This window comes from Colossoma macropomum, unplaced genomic scaffold (genome assembly GCF_904425465.1).
Source record: "Colossoma macropomum unplaced genomic scaffold, Colossoma_macropomum, whole genome shotgun sequence".
Lineage (NCBI taxonomy): Eukaryota > Metazoa > Chordata > Actinopteri > Characiformes > Serrasalmidae > Colossoma > Colossoma macropomum.
In genome coordinates this window covers 39,261,706-39,287,519 of record NW_023494805.1, presented here as the reverse complement: position 1 = coordinate 39,287,519, position 25,814 = coordinate 39,261,706, and the positions used below count along the sequence as shown (strand labels likewise).

The following is a 25,814-nucleotide window of genomic DNA, read 5'->3' as shown; positions in this document are numbered from 1 at the left end:
TGATCGTTCAACACAGTTTAACAATAAATGGTCTTAAACTCTGGAGTTAATGTAGAACTGCTGATTCACCCTTTAACCCTGAAGATCAGCGCAGACTGCTGGTCACACTAGCAACGCAGACAACCATCTTGCCTAGCTAGTAGCTAACGAAACAGCAAAAAGAAAGATTTAAGACAAATATCGATAATTGGTGACAAAAAGACTTATTTGCATTGATAATCACTCCAGCTGGTTTCCTGATACATTTAATCTGCAAAAAAACTGTCAAACACTAAAAAGTCACCAAGGTGACTCATTCAAAGTTTCTCATTCTAATCCTCCCGTTCCACCTTAAATGGTGCCGCAGATACATTCTGACACCTCAGGCACCATTTAAGGTAGGACAGGAAAATTCGAACAAGGAGCTGGCGAATGAGAAGCGACTTCAGCCTCGCAAAAAGTCGAAAATTAAGAGACATTTTACAAGAAACTGTTCTACTTTTGCAGGAAACGTTTCCTGCTGGAGATGTGAGAAAAGTGGCTTTAGCTGAGCTAAAGCTTAAAGCAAAGCAGAGTAAGTCTGTGTTTTCTTTTATATTATATATTTTTTAGCCTATACTAGGACATTAGCAAGTACGGAGACATATTTACAGCCAAGATGGTAAAACATAAAATGTTGTGGCTCCAAAGGTGGTTTGATTTTTGTTGAAAGGACAAAACAGCTCTTCTTAACATTTGGTTTGCCGACCTCTGATGTAACACAACTTCTAGAAGTCTAGTTAAAAGCACCATATACTGAATCAGTATCAGCTTACGTGATATTGGCCCTTATTCACCAACGCTGCATAAAAATGAGCGCAGATTTCACCAAAAACTGCTCTGCGCTAATAATGAACCAGTGTCAGTGCGTGAAATCAAGCGTCAACATACCTGCACTTCATTTACATATCATTTACATGAAGCACGCCCTAATTCATGCAGATGTTTCAGTAAGCAGCCAAAATAAGGACAGCATTCTGTGGCACATGAGCTGTGCTTGTAGGCGGAGTTTGAGGTTGAGGAGTGAGTGCACTGCTCCCCCTACTGACCAAAATTTATAGAGTCAAAATTACAATGAAAGAATAAAATGTGAAATACACAAAAAGAACACTTTTTTAATAGGGTAGGATGATGTGATTGTGTAGTGTGATTATCATATTTAAACGCTGTACTACTGAAGTGTATAAGATGCTTCTGCACTAACTGTATTTTGTACTGTTAATGTTTGTATTGTTAATGTTAATTAATACATCCACTTTTGTACTGGATTGCTGTGCGTTGGAATTATCGGTATTACTGTTAATTTTTATATTTATTCTTTTTTATTGATGATAGTTTTGGTTACTTAAATGCAAATCAAGCATTTTGTCCATTTATTTACACTCAAATTGTACAAATACACCAAAGATAAAACTGATCGATAACAGGACTGTGAAATTTGCATGCTTTCATTTTATAATCAGATTTGACTGTACGCAACTTTGATGAATGAGGGCCACTGTGCATATATATTTTCCCAATATGATTCTAGTTTGAGGGCATCTTTCACAGAACTGATACAATATATGATGTTCTTAACTAGGCCTGTGCCTAAGGTCTTCATAACAGTGTTATAAACGGAACACATTTCAGTAAATTCAGTTATTTACTTGATAAAAAATCTAAAGTCATACTGACATAAGATCACAAATGCTGAAGTATTGCTTTTAAAACATGTTATTAAATACCTACGCATGTGTTATAAAGCGCCGATGCAGACAGCCTTCGAGTAAAGCCTTACTAAATGTCCATTTAGGGTTTAGGTAGAGTTTTGGACTGAAATGAACCATATTAAAATACGTATTATTAAATATTACTAAGTCCAGTTTACAGTGTCCTTTTACCACCAGCAGCAAATGTGCTATGCAAAGCAACAACGTCTGTCATTTCATTTAATAACCACAGTCTTGATTATGTAACCCGTACATGGGTGTTGGTAGGGCATCACAAGCAGCATTAGAGTAAATTAATACAGATTCTAGTGAATTGTTCAGGTAGAATTTGACATTTTCCTTATTAAAAAATACGTGCATGGCCAAGGCATTCTGATTTGCACTTAATATTGCTCTTTTCAATGAGTGTTTGAAAAAAAAACTTCATTTCAATGTCCAGTGGTTTACGTTAAGGAAAAAAAAGCAGCCAAAAAGTTTTAAACGGTGTCCATTTGGCACAGCGGCAAGAATCAATGTTGATCGTATCCTTAGTAAGCATGTATTCACACATACATGCACAGGCATACGTCTATAAAAGAGCTGCGTAAAAATATTCTTATCCTCTGAGGTTTGCATTGACACGCTCAGTGGGCGGGGCCTGATGGAGGGCTCTACTCCCCTGTCTTACCGCCAGCGCTGCTCCTGAACTTTACCACCATGACGGTGATGTTGTCGGGACAGCCGCGGTAGAAGGACTGCAGGACGATGCTCTTGGCGCCGAAGTGTGGCTCGTCCAGCCGCTCGCGCACGAAGCGCACGGCCTCCTCGTTGCTGAAAGCGTCCCACAGGCCGTCCGAGGCCAGGATCATGAACTCGGGCTGCAGCTTATCGAGGTCAAAGGTCAGGATGTCCGGGTCGGGAACGACCACGTTGAGGTTCTTCAGGGGGTAGTCGCCGAGCGAGCGGGACATGGCCAAGATGCCCTGCACGCGCCACGAGCCGTTAAAGCTGATGAAGCCACCTGTTGGTTGAAAGGAGATTCCCTTGAATTAATACATGCCAAACCTGGTCTTATGGTCTTCCACCAATTCCAGTGATTTTTTTCTTTCGGCATAATTCCGTAATTCAGTTGTACGAGGTTTGGTGTGAAACGCTCCGTTCTAGAGAAACTTACTGACCTAGAATTGTTCCCAGTGGTGGCGATAGGAACCAGACGTCCAAACTGTTTAATGTTTAATGCCTCTAAAAGCTACTACACAGAAAATTTGTTGCCTGATGCCTGAGACCCTGATTTACGATACTTTTGGCATCATCATGGTGGAGAGGTCTTCATTCTGCTTTTTAAGTCAACAAAGCTACAAATAAAAATGCATTTTTAATATCAAAACACTGATGGGTAATTCACTGCTCTAAATACTCACGTATTTACTACATATATCCAGATGAGGGCAGCACTGAGGCGTCCTCTTCCTTACCTGCTCTTTTGATCCTCTTGCGCTCCTTTAGCTGGTAGGGTTTGTGGTCATGAGACAAAGCCACCGCATTTCCGTCCTTATCGCACAGGACACCACGGGAGTCCCCCACGTTAGCCACGGTCAACTCCCGGTCAGACAACAGAGCCACCAAACACGTAGTGCCTGTAAAGGGAGGAAGGAAAGGGGAAAACAATCCAACAGCTCCGCCTTGGAAGAGTTTATAGTCTAAACAGTGCTTCATTTCAGTGTTGCTGGTGTTTCGCTGTGTTTACTCACGTCATTTTTGATTGATTCACACCACATGTATTTTTATATAAACACGCCTCCATAAAAATCTTCATTTTATACACATTATTTTATATAAAGTTTCAAAGTATGTTATTTAAGGACACACATGCCATAACACACAGTATTATCTTGTCCAGCCCTCTATTTGAGCTACCTGCTTCTTCGTGTGAGGCGGAGAACTTTTCCACCATGTCTCGGTCCACAGTGAGGATGCGCTGCTCCAGGATGGAGGCGTAGGAGAGCGGACTGTCCTTCTTCTCTCGCTCATACACCTGCAGCTGCTGCCTCAGGGCTTCGGGCAGGTGCGCCTTCACGTAGTCAGCAGCTGCCTGCAGGAACAAAGAGCGTTCAGATGGATTTAATGAGCTGCAGGCTGCTTCTGGAATTTTCCACAAGGACGAACCAAAAATGAAAACTTTCTAGACGGTTTGGCACTGAGAGAAGTTTAGCATTATTACTGCACTGTACATTTTAAATAGTGCTCCTCCTTTTATAAGTGTTATTGTGCCTATATGTGCAGCTCACTTAGGTTTTTGTTTAACATTATGTTAAACAGTTTACAGGATAAGGTGAAACATAAAATTCGATTCCATAACGTGAAGTGGTGTCTCAATATAAGTGCACAGCTTACGTGCATAACAACGCATCTATTTTCAGGCTCAATATGATTTTCAATTCTGAGTATGTTATAGACTCTACAGAGCTCTACTGATATATGGACCACTCTATTTCAACCTAACTACAGTCACACAGAAAAAAACTACTATTTAGATATTTACAAGGTTTATGTTATGATTTATTTACCCCAAGGTATTAATTAGTAATAAGCTAAATATACACAAAATCATATATGGTACTTTCTATTGGGAACTTTTGGAAATACAAATATTTTTTAAAAATCTCTTTGACTTTAAGTGGAGTTGAAAGATTTAGTTTTGTTTTTAAGTTAAAAAATAAATAAATAAAATTCTCTCCCACATTTTCATGTAACTACCGCAACACTACTGAGTTTTAGTCAGTAGGCGGAGCCTTATTTTAGCCACACACCTGCATTTTAGAGCAGGAAGTGAGGCATCCCTGTCTCTCTTGGCCACATGGTGAGCAGTTAGATCCCAATGTTTGAAGTAAATGTGTCCCAAAGTCTGAAAATCAGTGTGGAACATTAAGAACTGTCACTACACATATTTTCTTGCAATTAAGTAAACTTTTTCGTTTTTTTAAATAAATAATACTGCTGTACAGCTGTTATACTGGGTTTACTAGTCATGTACTCGCTAGCGTTTTTGAGTTCTGCTCAAAATGAGCTAGAATTGTCACTACCGAAAGCGCAATATGATGACAAACTGGAACAATCAATAATTTGTTTTATTAAAATAAACACAAGGTATAGGGTCATTCAAAGCAAAAGGATTTTAGTCTGAAGTCCAAGTCAGTTAAAAGTCCCAAATGTGTTTCGACTTTGAACCAGTTTGGTAGAATGATTCATATAAATATTATATTAAATTTCTATACATTGTTTCAAATGAGATTTTTCAATATGTATCAAAATCATTACAGCCTTACTATAAGCCAGGGGTCAACATGCGGCTCTTTTACTGCCCTGTTGTGGCTCCACAGCAGAATCAGATTTGTAGGTAAAAATAAAATAATCCTCCTTTACAGTAAAATAAAGCTCTGCTGATCGTTCAACACAGTTTAACAATAAATGGTCTTAAACTCTGGAGTTAATGTAGAACTGCTAATTCACCCTTTAACCCTGAAGATCAGTGCGCAGACTGCTGGTCACCATAGCAACACCATTGCAATCGCCTAGCTAGTAGCTAATGAAAACACAAAGAGAAAGATTTAATACAAACATCGATAATTTGGAGGCGAATGGACTTATTAGTGTTTATAATCACTCCAGCTGGTTTCCTGATACGTTTAATCTGCAACAAGAAACTGTCAAACACTAAAAAGTCACAAAGCTGAAATCGGCAGCTTCTTGTTCGAATTTTCCCGTTCCACCTTAAATGGTACAGCAGTTACACCCTCAGGCACCATTTAAGGTAGAATGGGAAAATTTGACGAGTTAGACGAGTTAGAAGGTGACTTGAGCCTCGTAAAAAAGTCAAATATTGAGAGACATTTTACAAGAAACCATTCTACTTTTCTACTTTTGAGGAAAAGTTTCCTGCTGGAGATGCGAGAAAAGTGGCTACAGCTCAGCTAAAGCTTAAAGCAGAGTAAAGTAAGTCTGTGTTTTCATTTATTTTATATTTTTTAGTCTATACTAGAACATCAGCACATACTGAGACATATTAACAGCCAAGATGGTAAAATGGACATAAAATGTTGTGGCTCCCAAGGTGGTTTGATTTTTGTTGAAAGGACAAAATGGCTCTTCTTAACATGTGGGTTGCGACCCCTGCTATAAGGTAATGTTTAGCATAAGCTGTGAATACAAGCTGATATTACAGAATATTTGATCTGATCCGACACCAATCAAGGCTCATTAATGAGGCCGTGTCTGTGTCATATATATCTGCTGCAGTCAGTGTGTTAAAAATGAAGAGTTCCTAAGTTACCAGTTCGTAAATAATGAATACGTTTGAGCTCATTTGCTACAAAACTGTAAGGAGCTCACAATGAACGATCCGGAACTAATTACTACCGGATGCTCAGCTAAACGCTCATTTCTCGTCATATCCACTCTGTAGCTGCTCACATTCATCAGAATCCTCAGAGTAACACAACACAGCCCTTACAGTGCATCTCAGGGCCCGATCCTGCGACAGTGACTCGGCCCTGCCTTGAAGATAATGAAATCAGAGAGGCACACATAATTAATACCTGTCCTCCAAAGAGCACCGAGGCTTGGCTTTTACTCGCTGCTTCAGCAAGAAGGGCCTGAGCTTTTTTCAACAGACATCTCTGCATTATTTAAAACGAGACTCTGCATATGCAGCACGCTTTCGCAGAATAAGCATAAAGCAGCAAAGAGCTCTGCAGCATCAGCTCAACTTTAGCATTAAACAGCCGCTGCTGAGGGAGGATCCACAGATAATGTCTGTCAGCTTTTCATTCTGAAGCAACTTTAGCTCCTCAAATGGTCTCTTCACACGTTTGGTAATAAATGTCGCTAAAAACGAGACGGTTACACTATAATTACAATTAATGCATAGAAGAGTTCAGAATTATCATCGTTTAGCTGCATTATTTTAAGCGTAGAGACATAATTACATAGTCAAACTTAAGCAATTAACAACATTTACATTCTCTAATGTAAAACTGCTAGTATTCCAATGACACCACAATCGAGCTGCCGCCATTTTGGCAGGTAACGTCAAGTTCATGTAGCAGCGCTGTAGCAGTTTGTAATGAGATAACAAGCCACACCAGATCCAGCAAAGGCAGAAAAAGTTAAACGTTTTTAAAAACACTTTCTAAATATCATTTTTAAAGCATATTAACTAAAATATTTGAGTGTACTGACTTGATTTCATTTGATTTGTTGCTGTAGTGACAACAAGCGAAAGCTAAACTGTAAATGGCTGATAATGCAGATGCTGCATTATCGTTTTTGCGTCCCAAACTGCATAGCAGCACACTAAATAGTATGCAAAAAACAGTGCATATACCATTAGAAGTGCGCTCATTAGTGTAGTAGGTTAAGTACAGAAGTGTGAGGTTTGGGACGCGGCATTAGATCAGCCAGTGAGATGAGCTCAACAGCTTCAACGGCTGATTATAGCTTCGCTGTTCTGCTCAATAGTTGCTCAGTAAACATTTACAAGCGAAAGTTTAAGGTATTTGTTGATTAGGAATTATTTACTGATGTAAATTAATTCATTTATTAAGGTAAGCTGACATTTAAGGCGGAACGAAAAATTCAAATGAGAAGCTGGCGAATAAGAAGCTGACATGAGCTTGAAATACATGTATGGGTTTATCATTTAAGAGCTTTGGCAGCCACTTTTATTAATTTCTATAAAATATCTCGCACTGGAACGTTCTGAACTCTGGAGAAATGCACATTATACAGCTTCAGTCCACCAGTCTAGTTAATCATGTCCTCGTAGCGTTTTCTGGAGACGCGCCTGGGGCTAACATGGAGTTGTGGTCATAATGTTAGATTGGGACACTATGCAGCACTGCTTTACTTTCAAATACTGTACTTCATTGTACTGTACTTCAAAAAAAACTATTTGAAATGATTTGCTAATTGTTACATAATTAAAAATGATGGTTCCTCAAGAGTTCTTTAATAAAGGAAACCATATTCATGGTTCTACACACACACACACACACACCCATTATATATATATATATATATACACACAAAACCATGAATATTTCATGGTTAAATAGTTCTCTGCATGGTGAAATGGTTCTTCAGACTGATGGAAAATCTGTTGTATACGGTTCTATTTTTTATTGTTCTATTTTTTGAAAGCTTGTAACAATAGAAGAACCCTTTTTGGTGCTATATAGAACCATACACAACACATCAATCTCAGGAACAGCTTCACCATGCAAAGAACCATTTAAGCATGACTTTGCTTGAAAATGAAATCACTGTCTTTACTATTACTGTCTTCACTCTGCAGCTCGCTCACTATGAATAATTGAAGAGGTCTCTTTATCACTGAGACTGAGGAACAAAAAGGAGAGGATGGGGGTTGACCTGAGGTCAGCTTCTTTCAAGGACCAGTCCAGAGAGCACTCACACGCACAAGCTCAGGCACTCAGACTGAAGCAGCCAGCACGTCCTTTGTACAACAGTGCCTGGCCTCAAGAGCACAGCAAGTGCATCTACTCCCAAACCTCATCAAAGGAGCCGGTTATATTCCCTTAAGCGTGGGTGATATGATGATATAATACTGCTATAGTGACAAATTACTGTACGATATGCTTTTCTGAGTACACTGGGTATCATCATCATTACCTCTTATTGACCAGGGTATATTTTGGTTTGTCCATCTTAATTTACGTGACCAAATCAGAAGACAAATTATTGAGCAACCGCATGAAATAAATGTAAATATTTATTTATTTATTTATTTTTTGTAAAAACTCCCCTCAAATTAACAGAACATTTGTTTTATTATGATACACATATTGCTATATGCTTACAATTTACTGCTAAAAGCCAAAAATCTTAGACGCTCTTTGTATTATTTTATAAAAATAATTTTTACAGAGCAGATCACTGAAGAGACGCCATCTGTTTATAGTTTATAGCCCAGATTTGTGGAAAAATGGGTCGACTTTCAGTAGAAAAAAAAACTGAGTTCAGCTTCTTTTATTATAAGGGTTTAAAATTACATCACCCATCTATTTGACTGGAAAGTAGACAGTTACAGCTCTCATACAACCCCCACCTTTTGAATGTAGCTTATGAAATATGAAAGTTATGAAGAAGTGCGTTTTGGAACCACCGGTGGTCTCAAGGAGTTAAAAAGGTTAAAGAACACAGAACCACTGCATGGATTACATAGAGAGGTTTAAAGGAGGCTCCGAAGTGACACCTTAAGGTTTCGCTCTACTGTCAGGAGGTCACTAGTTTCGATCCCAACAGTACAACAAAGAGAACTCAACTGGTCATAATTATTTGGATGCATTGTAGAGGAAAATGTGAAAAGCTGAATTAAAATAAAAAAATAAACAAATAAAACAATAAACTGTACCGAGGCGTCCACTGTGTCCGTTTCAACGTTTCAACCCCAAGGAAAAAAAACTGATACACCACCTTTCAAAAGTTGGGAATAAATGTTTATGATAAAATAAAAACAAATTAGTTGCAGATGCATCTATAAATATTAATCTACACACTTAAAAACTATGGCTCTTCAAAGGTTCTTTAATAAAGAAAATGGTTCTATAAAGAACCATGAACACTTAAAAGAACTCGTTGCATGATTAAATGGCTCTTTGCATCGTGAAATCGTTCTTCAGATTGATGGAAAATGTGTTAGTTACAGTTTTATATAGAACCTTTTTTGAAAAGGGTTCTATACAGCACCAAAAAGGGTTCTTCTATTGTTACGATGTCAAGCTTGTAACAATAGAAGACTAGAAGACTAGAATTACCACAGTGGAGCCACCAGCATCTGGCACTGATCATCAACTCTATCTCTTACTTTGACAGAGAACCTATGAGATGGTTCTAACTTTACATTACTTCCTCCTGGATTAATCGGAATATTTCTGAAAGATGTTCAAACTCTATGCTTCTTTGTTGTATCTTGTCATAAAATCTCATTAGCTCATTCTCTCTTTGTCCGGGGTCGACCAGAGGAGGATGGGTTCCTCCCTTGAGCCTGGGTTCCTCTCGAGGTTTCTTCCTCTGGGGGAGTTTTTCCATGCCACTGTCACCTCTGGCTTGCTCATGGGGGGCTTGGACTCGGATTCAGTTCCTTACGTCTATACATTTCTTTTATTTTCTTTTTTATTCTTTTGATCCTTCTAGAAACTGCTTTTCTGTAAAGCTGCTTTGAGACAACACTAGTTGTAAAAAGTGCTGTACAAATAAATGTTGTTGTTGTTGTAGTAGAACCCTTTTTGGTGCCATATCAAACCCTTTTCAAAAGGGTTCTATGTAGAAGAGCTCCACAGCACACTCTCGATCAATCTGAAGAACCCTTTCATGATGCAAAGAACACTTTAATCATGCAAAGCGTTCATGCAACGGCTTTGACAGCTGTAGGAGACGCTCAAGACATTTGAACGTTTTTACTTCTTACTTTGCCACAAACAGAAAATGGATCCTTTTAAGATCACATTTGACCGACAGCCAATTTGATCAGACTCTGAAGATGAGACGACACTAAATTCCCAAACTGTCATCACCACTGAGAAACAAAACAACATTAATATTGATCTGGCAAAAACTGACAAAACTGAGCTGAACTTGATATTGTGTCAGTTTTATGGCTCAGTCTGATTTGGTCAGACTCTGAAGATCAGACTACACGTTTGGTGAATGGTGTTGGGTTCATTTCTGGCTGATTCCAGGTTGTTCAGCTGTTCTTCTGTCACAGCTGCCGACTGAAAAGCTGCTCAGTGGTGATGACAGTTTGGGAATTTAGTGTAAGGAGCTGGAGAATGAACTGCCGGCTGTGCAGCGAGTGGGCGGAGCTCGTTACTCTGACGTAGCAACAAGCTGCTTGTTAAGGAACTATAATTTGGTGAAGGAACTGCGAACATTAAAGCATATTAAACGCCGCGTTCACGGCCCAGTTTATTAATTTATTACTTTATTTATTTAACTGTTGTATAAAAGCAATAGAACACTCGAGGAGTGTGTTATCGCCAATAACATCACGGCTGTGATGATCTACAGCGACCGAATCACAGCCGTGATGTTATTTCACGATAACACACTCCCTCTCGTATTCTATTGCTTAAATAACGTCCAGAAATATTGAATAAAGCATCTAAAATTACCTTTTGATGTCCGGTTATTATAATATTCAATCTACACTGTACTTCAGGAGTACAGTGTTCTTCTTTAGAGCTCTTTTTGTACATAAAATAAAGATAAACAAGCAGTAAATGTACTTTTTCCTAATATCAGGACTATATTTTTGCCATTTTACGCACCTTTATATTCGAAATAAGACGGTTCATATTAGCAATACCTCAGACACAAACTCAGACTCCCTGGTGAACGCTGCAGTCTAATGGACCTCATTCATAATTCCAGTCACGAGCAGACAGGCTGCTCTGGGATTATTATAGTGTGCTGAAGTAACGTGGCTCTTTGAACAAATGCCTTTAGTCATTAGACAGAGGCCTCCAAGTATTCATTCACATCATTATAGCGGATACCAGAGGGCCAGAGTGATGTAATCATCAGCTTCATCTGCTATTTTTAATGCAGGGCTCTGTGTGGATCTATCGCATTACGACTCACAAAGTCTAGATTTCCAGGTGACAGAATCAGCTGAGCATGCTGGGCCAATAAAAGTGGAATTAGCTCCTCCGTGTTTGGGCAGGACGAGCATCACTGCCACTACTCGAGTCTATTTCTGGATACTAACTGTGTTATTAACCGACTGCACAGGCCAAAAGCATGATTTCCATTAATAGCCAGCGCTGAGAACAAGCGATGTATCAAAATCAGACTCCTTCAGCTCTCTGGCGGCGGGACAGCGTGGGAGTGTTTGGTGGAAAATGCTGCGAGAGGATGAAAAAAGGCAGACGCACTTACTCTGCGTTCTGTATTTGACCCCTCAGTAGCCATGAAATGCTATTTCTGTCTGTTTTGAAAGGAATTTCTTCTTTAATAATGTTGATGGAACATATTTTGATGGAAATGTGTAAGATTAACAAGTCGGAAGCAAACTGGATTTTCGTTTTTGTAGGTTAGCAGGCAAGTCGGCATTTAAAAAAGTATTTCTATTGAGTTTAAAAGCTACTTTTATTGTGACAGATATCAATAAACAATAACAAACTCAGTGCAAGCAGGCAAACGCCAGTGAACGCCAACACAAACCCTCTGTCCTTCTGTACAAACTCACCACGCACTCTTACGTTACTGTAGTGGTTAAAACACGTCGTACTGAAGGGGGCGCTAGAGAGCATCTACTGTTATTACAACAGCCTCAACAGCTAAAATGGACAAGTTCTGTTGGATGGAAAGGCGATAATGTATCATATTTTTATGTTTATGTAGTCGTCTTTGTGTGAGACTCAACTGCTCGTCTGCTACGGCAGTTGAGAAGCACGCTGGTGGTACGAGACCGCTTGGACAGGCTTGGCTGTCGTTATAGCGCCCCCTGGCAATAATGCTCAGAATGCAGCTTGTGCGTGTGATGCATTATAAAATGCGTGTTGATACATTTTTGAACGCAACTACACACAAAACCCCGCCTGCAAAGCTCAAAGCGTCTGTGTTTGCATCCCTGCGAGAAGCAAGTTTTAGGCCTAAAGCTGTAAATGTGCTGTTTGTTTCATTCAGACTGTTTTATTCTCCCCCTTTCACCCCTCATTGCTCTCTAGCAGCTTTTCTGTCCACCTCATATTAACATCACGTGCACAGACTCAAAAAGAAGGCCTGGCTCGATGTTTAGGACTCAAATGCAAAATAAACATCATACTGATGAAGACATGATGACAACAGTGGATAATTTACTTGCATCCTCGGAAGTTGTGAGTTTTCTTTGATTTCTCTTTCAACGTACTCAATCATCAGATTCATCCGCTCGGGGAAGGGGTCCGAAGCGCAGCCCGCATTACAAAACTAAGCGCACTTACACATTTTCACCAGAGAGGTCGCCAAATCCCTAAAACTTACATAGTGCATTTTTTATCCAGGTCGATTCAAAACTTTTTAAAAACTAATTTTCTTGTCATGTTTAACTGAATTTATGTTTATTTGTAGTTATTCTAATGTTGCCTCGTGCTTTAACCAGCAAAATACTTTTACTGAGGAGGTAAATCATTTTAAGCAACAACTGTGGTTGACTTTTTCAAGTACTGTACATTAAAATCTCTCCATATCTATATTTTATTGTTTAATTTACTTTATTTATATCAGTTACCATCAAATCCCTAAAACTTGCATTGAATTTTTAAAAATGATCAAGGTTGATTTTCATTTGATTTTCATTCCAAAGGCTGTGACCAATAAGGGGCCTGCAGAAAGAGGCTAAGGCTGAATTATACTTCAGTGAAGAGGCACATAAACATATCTTCACAGCTCACTGAGACTCAGAGGTCACGCTGACTGGTTCTCTAGTAGTGTTGGGAACGGAGCGAGAACCAAACAATACTCAATCTAAACCACAACAAACAAAACATGATATATCTGTACTGCGTGAGTTATCGTATTGTAGGTCACTTGACTGTATGTCACCTAAAACACAAGTTTGAATCACTAAATCAACCAAATGCTCAGGTACGAATCACCATAGGCACTGTTATCTCAATATAACCAAATAATATTTGTTTACAAATCAGATATTCTGAAAACACAACAGGTTAACATCATTGTCCCGACTATCTAATCATCAGATAATTCTTATTATTGCTTTTCTTGGGCTTTTCTCACCAGTCATTTCCAGTAAATTAAAGCTTAGACCTTAAGCTCTATCAAGACTCCCAACTAAGCAAGCCAAATAATAAACATCCATTAGTGAGATCTGTTCATCCACACAGGCTCCTCTTACCTTAAAGCCACTTATCTTCTCAATTATCATCTGCAGCTCATTTTCAGCGGCCGTGACTTCAGAGAACAAATATTTAGTCTAATTTTCATGCCATGAGGGAGCAGACTTCATGGCTGCAACACAAAACCTGCTTCACTGGAAAAAAAATGGTAGAAATTTGATTCCAAACAAATATGAGCCTCCATATCAAATTACGTACATTCTAAGAGGTGGATGAGGCAGCAATCTGCATAACCTGCATAGCTGCACCAGATTTTTGCTCTCCTCAGGTTTTTCTCTACATCTGCCCATCCCCATATCTACATAGCTCAATAAATCTGTGTTCGTTTGACGTCTTAAGGATCTTGGAAGGTGGTTTTGAAGCTATTTCTGTACTCAGTAAACATTATTATTACGTTGGAAAACACACTAGTTTTTAGAATAAATACAAATAAACAAATAAACACATCACAACTTCATGTCTGTTAGTGTTTTCGCTTTTCACCGTTTCCAAATCTTTCTTAGAAGTCCAGTATTTACATTTACCATCCAATACCTGCTTTATCTATTCAGTCCTTCATTGAATTATATCAAGTGTGCTTCTGATTGAATTGAACATATCCATATAATGGCTGGAGTGCAGTTTTTCCAGCTCAGTCTTCTACATATCGTCACTGTCCAAAGAAAACCATGTATCTCCATTTTTGTCAATTTTTATTTTTCTACATCATTTCAACACACCAGCTCCCGTTTATGTTGTGTTAAAATTTTATGATGAACGGACCAACAGAAATGCTCTAAAATCACTTGGATTAAAAGCTCTTCACATAGACTTACATTGAAAGGTAAGAGTGTTTTTGCCTTCTCCTGTAAACTTGCTATTTTGGACAGCGACGATATCTGAAACTTTTTGTTTTACTGTATTTATGTTTATTTGTAGTTACTCTAATGTTACGTAATGTCTTAGGACCAAAGGGTGGGTCACTTCTAGCCTTCATAACTTCAAAACGGCTTAAGGTACAAACATGATCCACAGATCAGGACATTCAGCAGACCCGCCCCTAACTAGGCTCGGAAATCACCTAAAATCCTGATATTATTGCTCTTTTTGGCCTTCATATTCCAACAAAAAAGGCGAAAAAAGGCAAAAAAGGCGATAAAAGGTGATAAAACTGCAGTGTCCCATTCAACAATGAGTGCATTTTCCCTCTTTCCCTCAAAATCATACAAACAGGCCCTAAAACACATTTTATCAAATAAATAACAATAAATATGACATATATTATAAAATTAACAATACCTTGCTCTTTCTTCCAGTTCACATTGATTCTGAGTATTAAAAATATCTGATATTAAATATGCAACTCAATTTGTATTTAGAAACAAAGCCTGTCTTGAGTTTTAACACTCAGCCTGAATCCAAGAGTACAATTCCACTTGTTTTCAAGATCTCTATAATTAAACAAATACAAAATTTTGCAGGCGCTATGTAAATATTTGATCAGAAATGACCCAAATTTATAAAGATATCAATTCTCTGTTAGCATTTATATGTCAAACAATGGCATGTGTGAGTGTCACATGTAAATACTTTATAATGGCAAAAAAAATCCCCAAAATTTTAGGGTTCTAAAGGTTAACTAGCAAAAACACTTTTACTGATGAGGCAAATTGTTTTAAGCAACTTCTGTGGCTGACCTTTTCACAGTACTGTACACTGGAATGTCTCCATATTTATATTTTATTGTTTCATTTATTTACATCTCCTATCGTATTTCAGCTGCACCAACACCTAAATGTCCCAGTTCAGACTAATAGTCCTATCTCAGTAATCATAAGGATCTATATCAGTTACCAGCGGCTACATCCGTTATTTTTGTGGAGCACTGTTCAGCTGGGAATTCACTAACTTGGTTAATGGGTCATAAACATTGGGTCACGTCTGGAATGGAAAGAACTGACTGATAAAAGTCTATTCTGACAAAATATTTGTCTTCTTTGCTTCGGAGTAGGATTCCTCTCTATGGTATCTCAGAGCATGGGGTGCATTAAGGTAATAAGTGCCTGTATTTTTTTTAAATCTGAACATCTGTGGCGTTCCCGAGGGCCTGGGGAATGAAGGGTAAGTGGCAGATGTCTCCCACACTGGGGGAGGGAAACCATGGCCGAATACAACAGATAAGTATCTGTGGCTCTGAAATTGGCCGGCTGAAACAAAGCCTTTGTTCTCTGAACTGCTTTCTGACTCATCTGAATGCACAAAGCGAAATAATGAAAAAGACCTCCAGGGTAAATGCTCTAAACCAGTGTTTTCCAGTCCTGGTCCTGGCATATTTTAGCGTTTTCCGGCTCTACCACACCCACTTTAACCTCACAAACACTAAAATAAACCCCTGATAATATTCTTCCTTTCATAGTTTTCAAACAACACCAAAGAGCAGAATCTAAATGTGGCCTAAATATGAACTGATAGTACTGCGACTGAATAAGACTTCACATCTTAAGTTTCAAAAGTCAGCATTGTTTATATGTTTTTAGTGATCAGATCACTTCAGAAAGAGCTGTGTACTCTTACTGGATACTTTATTCAATAAGAGATGGCATATCAGTGCTGGATTCTGGATTTGGTATGAGAGGGAAAAAGGATTGAATCCGATCCGATCCTGTAACAAACCTATCCTGAAATAGCACACGCTCACACCGCCCTGTAATGTCTGTGTATTTCTTCTCGTGGTGTATCAGACTGAGTATTTTGAGCATGACAGCCTACTTTTAGATGCTCATCTTCCCTCATTTTAAAGCTTAGTACCTATTTTTTTTTAAATACTGATCAGTATGTGCCAACAGCGAGATTTTAGTATTGATATAGGGAAAAAAGGAGGTATTGCGCCAGGTCTGGATTCAGTTTTACTGCAAATACTCAAAGAAATGCCTTAAAGAGTTTTAGTAAACAATATCAACGTATATTCGTGGCTTTAAGTGACTGAAATTCTCAGAAAACAAAGTTACAGGAGTTAGCTAGCTGCTGCCCTGTTGGATAACAGGTGCCGCTGAGCAACTATATGCTAGCTATGAATGTGACTCAACAGTGGCCACTAGTGGCCAACATGTAGAACATCAGAGAAACAGGTGGCAATTTATTTGCCTCCCTAGCAATAATCTGACTGTATGCTTATTAAGGGGAATTCCACCTGTTTTTTAAAATGTGTGCATAATTCAGTGGTTGAGATGTAAACAGTCATTCCGAGTGGTTTAGTGTGAAACGCTTCTTTTGTACTTCACAGTGGTGGTGATAGGAACCCGGGGTCGTGACGTCTACAACACAATTATGGCTGTTTTATTTACTATACAAAACCACTAGTGAACCTACACTTGTCTTCTGAGTTTACATATGTAACGGTGATTATGTTTTTTTTTGGGGGGACTACTTCGCCTTAGGACACCCTGAATACTTTCTGTGAGGGAGCTTTTAGAGGTGGACGTCTGGTTCCTATCAGCACCACTGTGAACAATTCTGACGTTTCTTCACAATGAAGCATTTCACACCAAACCACTCTGAATGACTTTGCTGACATCCCAACCACTGAATTGTGCAGAAATATTGAAAATAATCTGTTAAATTCCCCTTTAAGGCCTCAGATGTTTTAAAAAAGGGTCACGTTTGACGTCACCTCGCCGCCATGGCCGTCGAAAATGGCGAAGATGGACGGGTGGCTCCTGTTGGCCAGGTCGGTGAGCACCTCGAAGCGGTCCTCCATGTGGTCCCGGCGGCCCTGGATGGAGTACACGGCCACATTGGCGTCTCGGAAGCCCCACGTGTTGGAGAACTCGGCGTCCAGGGCGCGGAGCCCCCCCAGGCCCCCCTCGTGCGTCATCATCATCTCGGCCACTTTGCCCTTGACCATCCTGACGGCGTCGCGGCTCGACTTGACGATGGTCTTCACCTCGTCCGTGTGGAAGAAGTAGCTCCACAGGGCCAGGCTGATGCACAGGAGGAACAGGGTCTCCGGCCGGAGGAGGAAATAACGCATGATGCGACCGAGGAGAGACAGCAGAGTCATTGTGTCTGCTATCATCACACGCGCGGCGGGAAAGCTGAGGAGACAACGACGACTGGGGACGCGGACGACGGGGGACGACGATGACGGCTGTCACAATTACTTAAAATTACTCACTTAATATTAAAACTAGGTTAACCTTTACACAGAGGATGTCTTACCACAACTCTACCCCCATTTTAAAGCCTTTTTATTCATTAAAAATAAGCAAAACGACCAAACTCTTGGCGTCTGCGTCTTCACGCGACCGTCGTTGCTCCGTCTTAAAGGAGGAGGCTAACGTTAGCGGCTAACGTTATCATCCCGGCGAGCAGCTGCGGCGGCGGGGGGGACAAAAACGGAGCAAACCTGCGCTCGAAGACCCTCAGCGGTGAAGAATTTGAACCCTAACGGCTCGTTTTACGTCGAGAAGGTGGGCTTTGCCTTTAGAAACCCGCTGAAATAACGCCATTCTTTACGAAAAGACACGAAACACCGTTATAACACCCGCCGTTCCCAACCGACGTCCGCCGACTAACCCGCATTTGCCATTGTACATCACAACAAACGCGCTCATTAGCATTCCGCCCCCTCCTGCATTCGGATTGGCTGAGCTGCCGGTGAGTCTAGACTACTAGCCAATCGTAGTGCAGGTAGCGATGTAGCAATACCCAATCCCAGCGCACAAGGGGCAGGGCTTGTCTGGAAACAGGTGGGGGAAAAAATAACAGATCCACCGCGTTTATGGCACAGCATGCTTGCAGAAAGGGAAAATAAGTAAATAGTATTTTTATTAATAAAAATCCCTCATCATTCATCATTCTGTCATCTATAATAAATCTGTGGCCCAGATTTAGCTGGCCTACTAGTTCACGAATTTCCACAGAATAAAATGTGTGCATTTTACAAACAAAGACATTGTGTGAGACTTCTGTAGGTGCATATTTACAATCGTGGGCTGCATATTTTAATACTAATCAGGTCTAATTTAGTTTTATACTTTATTTTGTTCGTATGAATCCATATGCAAATGCGCGAGAGCCATGTCCTTATCAAAACACTGTCCTTTCGAATAATTTCTGCTTATTTCTGTCCTGACTCAGCGAGAAATCCCACTGCAGAAATGTATTTGAACATAATGTGAAGGAATCACAGATCATTCATAGATCTCATACATTGCTGTGCATATTATTCTCTTTTAGTTTAATTTGATGACATTTATAAGCGTTGGTAATGGCATAGATCTTCTTACAGCTCTACTTTGCTTATGTATTCTAGCATATCATGTGTAAACCTTCACAGTGCATCAGTCTGTTGTATATGCACCTGTTTATATGGTATAACTTTCCACTGGCTAATAAAAACATAATTTTAAAGATGATAACAATGAACTTTTGGGTGTCATTTAGGCCAAACTTAATAAACGTTTACCGTCAACGTGATTTCAGTGAAATCTATTTTGTATTAAAGCAGAAATGTAAAATGTCACTGAAACAAATGTATTGTAAATATTACCAAACATTACATTGCTGCCTTGCAAATCAATATTGTGTCACATGGCAGTAACACCTGAGCTTTACAGCCCTTCAGTGTGTTCTGTTCAATTCCCATGTATGATATTCAGCTGGCCAAGGGTTCCTAGGTTGGACAGCACTGAAGTAAATCCGATCTAACTAGTTGAGTAAGCTCCTCTGTATAGATCACACTGTTACAGTTAGACAGGTGGAATATCTATAATCCAGTGTCATACCTTTATTTGGCACGGTAACTATCTTCAAAGTTACTTATTAAAGATTTTGGACTAATGTTTAACTTTTATCATGTTGTTCAGTGAATTTGGTCCTGATGTTTATTGGATCTTTTTTTAACCACTAAAAATGGCCAGATTTATTACATTCTAAGGCAGCATTGTCAAACTCAACCACTAAAAGGGCTATATTAAGAAATCTCAACAAATCTATGGTCCAGAGAACGCCCATGGATTTGTTGCCTATGCCTATGTTTTTATTTCACTTTTAAAGCCTATATATATGTTTTTTATATAGATTGGCTTATGTACTTCTGTATTTTCATCATCTAAACGCATCTGGGTGGCAGGGGCTGCTGAAGCCTACCCCAGCGGTCATTGGACGGAAGGCAGAAAACACCCTGGACAGTTTGCCAGTCCATCACAGGGCAGACACATAGACATACACATTTACACTTAAGGCCAATTTAGGATTGGCCTGACTCCACGTGGAAAGGACCCTGTTCAGCCGGCCGGGGAATCGAACCCAGGGCCTTTTTGCCGCGCCAGGCATCTTTCCTTTTTTTGTAGCGTACTGTTCCATGGATTGTTGTTCGGGGACGGGGGTCGGAGTACACATTACATTGCAGTGCATGTTGGGGATTGTAGTGCATCACAACATGAAACTAATAAGGGCTAATATTAATAGAAAATTGTATGGGCCAAATAGGCTGTCCCGAGGGACTTTGACACGTGAGTCCTAACGCATATCATTCAGGAGAAATGGAGGAACTTCTGGCTGTTTTTAAGGGGTTTAATATCAATAGGCAGCCCTAGCAGATCTTCATCATAGTAGATCCTCATGGTCATCCTTTTTTCAAGCAAAACTCAGAAACGCCTGAAGTCATAAGGCAGAAATGAGCGGCTACATTGGAAAATGCAGATGTGTGGCCTCCCAGTTTTGTGATGAAGCTGGAGGAAAAGAGAAATTACATAATGCTACCAAGCTGGGAGGACGAAGGCTTAGCATCAGCTTATTCTGAGACACCTGAAGCGCCACCACATCATTTCAAGAAGTTCATTTCAAAGTATATTTCAGCCCACAGCTGTGAAAGACATCCCTGGACATTGCTTGGAGGAGAACGCTAACTGCTAATTCTGTCAGCTAACAGAGAGCTAGTACTGCTCTGAGTTATGAGGGGAGAGGAAGGACCATCCCACAGTTATGCTCTCATCCCACAGTTATGCTGTCCTGCACCCCCGGCTAAGGATGGCTAGGGCATCACTGGAGACCGAACTCATGATCTCCTGACAATAGGGACGACACTTAGACCTCTTTATATGAAGCAGTTTCACTAAACGAAAATATATCCCTCTTTACGAATGGATAATTATCGACCACCCTGAGCGGTCAGTGAAATTGAATTTGGGACTTCGAGAAGAACTTGAGGAAAAAGAGCCCAGTGAAGGAAGAGGCGTGTAAGGGATCTTTCGTTGGCTAATGGTCTGCATTCTAAGCACCTGGCAGTGAGACTGTGCCATTTTGTCCAGTTCACATGAGCCTGTTGAAGTTAATGCATGGGCTCTGTAGGGGCTGGGGAGAAGGTGAGTATCAGAAGCTCAGGTAACAGTTCATTCAACCCCCCCTCCTCCTCCCCACCACCAGCAGACTCCTTCTGCTGCTCTCAAATGGCACCCTCGCGTCTACTGAAACAGCAGTGTAGTACAGCAGGGGGACTGTAAGAGGACTGGGTCAACAAACTCTGTGGATTATATTGAAATAACCTGGTTGACAGATAATTGCAAATATACATGTTAACCCTTCTCGGTTCCCTGTAGTGTGTATGCCTTAAAACAGGGGTTCTCAGCCTTTTACACCTCATGGCCCACCAATTTATCACTAGAAAGCATGATGGCCCGCAAGAAAACAAAGCCTAGCTTTTTTGAATGGATAATTGAGTGTATTTTGTATCTAAAGACAAGGGGCAAAAAAATAATTGAAGCTACTTTGAACGCTGCTATGGCACAGATTGTGTTAGTATTGTTTGCCATTTGAAAACATTTTATATTTTATCCTTATTTTTAACCTTTTTAAAAATGTTTTATTACAAAGTGCCATCAATGACCTGTGACTGACCACTGGCTCCCCCTTCAGTATTGGCCTGAAAACCACCAGAGGGTGCTTTGCAGCCCAGCAGTGGTCGGTAGCCCAGTAGTTGAGAAACCCTGCCTTAAAAACATCACTTCTTACATATTGTTTCATTATTTCTCACTTGTAGCTCATTGATACAAGTGGAGAAACTGCGTTGGAAGTAAATCAAATGTATAATTCTAAAATATATAGGATGATTATAGACGTCTACCATAACTCTAGACTTAGAATTAAGACCCTGATTTCTTTACAGTGGTGGTGATAGAAACCAGGTGTCACAATATCTACAGCACAAATATACCCATTTTATTTACTATCCAGAGCCACCAGTGAACCTACTCTGAGTTTTATATGTAATGTTAATGATGGAAAAATAGTTGTAAAGTTTTCTCTGTGGACTATTTTGTGGAAAAAAACACGTTTTAGGCCGTAATCTTTTCTCTAAGCTATCGTAAAACAATGTCTCAGACATCACGCAGTGTATTCATAACCATTTCATGTAATAACTTTCTGTGAGGGAGCTTTTAGAGGTGAACATCTGGTTCCTATTACCACCACTGTGAACGATTCTGACTCTAGAACGAAGCATTTCACACCAAACCACTCTGAATGTTTTTGTTTACCTTTTACTTATGCAGCAATTTTGAAAAAATGGAATTAACCTCAATTATTGTTGTGTTCTTTCCTTCAGCTGACTGTAAGTTTGGTGTGAAGTGGCAGAATGGCTAGCAATTTCATTACAACCATAAGTACACTGTACAAAGTTTGAACAAGGTAACCCCTCGGGGTCTTCAGCCAGTCGCCCTGCTAGAACGTAAAAGTCAAAAGTGCTGAATTTCCTGTAGGTAGGCTTCAGAAATGTTGCCATGACTTTGTTTCGTGGTCCAATCTTTCGTTAGCTTTGATTATTTAGCTTCGCTTTGAGCTTCTGCCAGATGGTGTTGGCTTTGAGAATTCTGAGAGCCTTGATTTCCCTCTAGCTCGACCCTGAGCTTGACCCTGGGCTTCATTTAAGAAATTTTGCTTGTTTACTGTTCTGGAAAGTCAAGTGTGTGAATGTGAAGCTCAGACGTTCTGGTGAAATGCTAGCGTTGGGCGTTTGAAGGGGTGTAAGGTACGTGATCATTCCCGAGTGTGCTGTGTTTACACCACCGAGACCAGGCCGAAGTCCCTCAAGTTGCCGATCCTCTTTGATCCTTGGGAAAACCATGACTTGTTCAACCTCGTGCTTACTAGTCTGAGGGGTTTTGTAGAGGAAGGTTTTTTTTGAAAGTTTTTGAGAATATATCATTGTCCTTTTTAAACTTAGTATCATGTTGGAACTGGATTGTCTCATGAGATCCAGATAGCAGACTCTTTTGGGCCGATTCTGGCTTTTCTTAGTGGTGGTTTAGTACCAGGTAGATGTTAGGACCAGAATAAGGCCAGATGCCATACACCTGCGTACGGTTTTGCCTCATGTCTATATTTGTGGGCCAATTCTGGCATGAACATTGTGGACCAACAACATAGTTGGGCCAGATTTGGGCCAGACTTGGGCCAGATTTGGGCCGCAGTTGTTAGTTCTACTCATTTTACAGTGTATGGGCCAGATCTGGGCCAAGAACCCAGCCATATATTGGACCAGAACAAACCCAAGGATATGGTGGCCCAGACAAATTTAGCTAACTTTTGCTAATCACCACCATTGTGAACAATTCTCAGCGAGTTTCTCTAGAATGGAGCATTTCACATCAAACCACTCCGAACGGCTGCTTACATCTTAACCATTTAATCATACAGAAATTTAAAAAAATTGGTGGAATTCCCCTTTAAGAGCGTGGCCTGCATTAACCAGCACCTCGACTAAAGGTATGTCAGATGTGAGCTCTGTGTGAGTGAGAGAGCCAGTGTTTATGCTGAACTATTTTCCCTTCCAAGGTGTACGGATGCATGAGAATGAGGCTGACTGATACGATACCCCCCTCAAAACCATCACATTAGCTTCTGCTCAGGTATCACACCATCAAACCCGTGCCAAGTACACCCCTCCGGACCCTGGACCTGAACGGGCTCTTATTGGTTGGGCCCAAGAGAACGAGGAGGCCCAGGCTGTTAAAAGGTGGCAGCTGTGATGTTGGTTAGGAGAGGAGTGAGAAGAAGCTAATTTCAGGGTAAGTAAGCGCTTGGTTTCTTCTAAAAATGAGTTTAAAAGAAGCTCCTTTTTAGTGACCATTGCTATTCGATCATGCTAAGCGGTAGAAAATAGTACAGAAAAAAATCTACGGGAATGAGATATTCCTACATATATTTTACATCTTTTTCTACTTCTATTTATTGGTCATTTAACAGCGATAAAAGCCTCTATACACATAAAGGCCTGTGCTGTGAGCTTGGGACATGCTTATCAATAGAATTCTGCAGATTTTTCCACATTTTTTGCATAATTAGATTGTTTTGATGCAAACAAAGTCATTCAGAGTGGTTTGGTGTGAAATGCTCCATTGTAGAGAAACGTACAAGTCAGAATTGTTCACAGTGGTGGTGATAGGAACCAGACGTCCACCTCTAAAAGCTCCTTTACAGAAAGTTATTATGTAAAATGGTTATGAATTCACTGCCTGATGCCTGAAACATTGCTTTATGATGGTTTTGAGATACAATTTTGGCCTAAATGCATCTTATTAATTCATGGTGGAGGGGTACAAGCAGGGTGTTGTGAGGCAAAATAGCCCCCCAAAGAAAACTTACTGTTTCAGATTTGCTACTATTTCACCATTGTTAACGTTGCTTATATAGAGAGCTGACCTGTAGGTTCACTGGATGCTTAGCATAGTAAATAAAATGACTATATTTGTGTTGTAGTCATGGTGACCCCTGGTTCCCGTCACCACCACTGTAAAGAAAGTCTCTATATTGGTGGTGAAAACTGCTGACCACCTCTGAAGCCTGTCTGAGGAGGCTAGAAATCATGACTTCAGCCACTGTCTGCTGGTAGCACAGGCAGTTGTGCTGTCTGAGCAAGTTAGCGTAATCCACTAATGTATAGGGCAATGCATTCTGGGCAATCAGAAAGGGCACTTTACATTATTTGAAACATTTTTCAAAGTGACAATGTGGGTTAGTCACTCTTTAAGCATCTTTTTGGAGACTTTTCACAGGCCAAAAAAGGCCTTTGTACCTTTGAAAGTTGGTGTTTCTGTGTGAAGTCGTTCAGTGACCTTCAGGCTTTAGCAGTAGTGGGTGGGTGTTCAGTGTTGAAGGGCAGGAGAGAGTAGAATGACCCTCATTGTGAGTTAGCAAACATTCAATTAACTCCCATCAATATGAACGTAAAATGTTACACACACAATTCCAATATATTTAATTCTAGCAGTTTAAATTAGCCAGTGGGTAGCATCTTGACAGTCACAGAATATACTACAAAGAAATGCATGTATAATGCAGGTACAATAATAACTACACTTCCTACCATTTCTTGTAGTTTGTCTGAAAAAATGACCAGAACATATATGTTTACATTTTAAATGTGATTATTCTATGTGAATTAGTCAGAGGTCAGATTCTGCAGGGGTTTTTCAGACCATGTCATACTTTCTTACATATTACCCTGCTAGAAAAACCAACATAACTGGTCTTATGTTATGTTTTGGATGCTGGTATGCTGGTCAACCAGCATGACCATGCTGGGTGACTAGCTAAACCAGCACCAGACCAACATAAACCAGCATGGAATTGCATGCAATTACATATTTTCACCAGAGAGGTCTCCAAATCACCAAAACTTAAAAAGTGTAGCTTTTGGGAAAAAACTAAAATATAAGACTGTGATGGACTGGCGACCTGTCCTGTCCCAGGATAGGCTCCAGCACCCACTGCGGCCCAGGAGGATAAGTGGCTTAGATGATGAGTGATTATGTGATGAGTGGGTAAAATGTAAAATAAAATGTGCCAAAATGTTCACACAGGCCACAGTTTATGTGTTTAAATTCAGTAAATAAACAGTAATTGTGCATTAAAATGTTCAGAAGTATCTTCTCTGTAGAGGATGTGTTCACTTATTTTCATTTATAAGATCAATGTCATTTGAGCGGGGTGTTCAAACTTTTCCACAACCAACCAATGAGTTATAAAGGCTGGGACAAGTGTTACAAGCCTCCCCAGTTTCCCTCATTGTACATTTTCATCAGGGATAAAATTTAACACTCACAATGCTGCATAATGGAACTGGACTCTTTATTGTCCTTCACAATGTTTTTCCCCCTTTTAAACCATTTCTATAGGCTACATGTTGTTTTTCATCATAGTCATCAAA

General features: G+C 40.0%; 1 protein-coding gene across 1 annotated transcript; it reads right to left on the bottom strand.

Annotated features, from left to right (window-relative positions):
• Positions 1-254: 254 nt before the first annotated feature.
• On the bottom strand, positions 255-18,190 carry ppm1la (protein phosphatase, Mg2+/Mn2+ dependent, 1La). Its single transcript, XM_036597135.1, has 4 exons — positions 17,277-18,190; positions 3,627-3,801; positions 3,185-3,346; positions 255-2,730 (listed from the first exon to the last, which is right to left on the bottom strand). Exons 1-4 carry the CDS (start codon positions 17,679-17,681, stop codon positions 2,381-2,383), a joined length of 1,092 nt encoding a protein of 363 aa, XP_036453028.1. The 5' UTR covers positions 17,682-18,190; the 3' UTR covers positions 255-2,380.
• Between the last annotated feature and the right edge of the window lie 7,624 nt (positions 18,191-25,814).

Excerpts from the sequence above, each read along its gene's own strand:
- ppm1la (XM_036597135.1), bottom strand. The coding sequence starts at position 17,681 with ATGATAGCAGACACAATGACTCTGCTGTCTCTCCTCGGTCGCATCATG. Across the intron at positions 3,347-3,626 it reads CGCCTCACACGAAGAAGCAG|GCACTACGTGTTTGGTGGCT; the intron begins GTAGCTCAAATA and ends CTCCCTTTACAG. Across the intron at positions 2,731-3,184 it reads CAAGAGGATCAAAAGAGCAG|GTGGCTTCATCAGCTTTAAC; the intron begins GTAAGGAAGAGG and ends TTCAACCAACAG.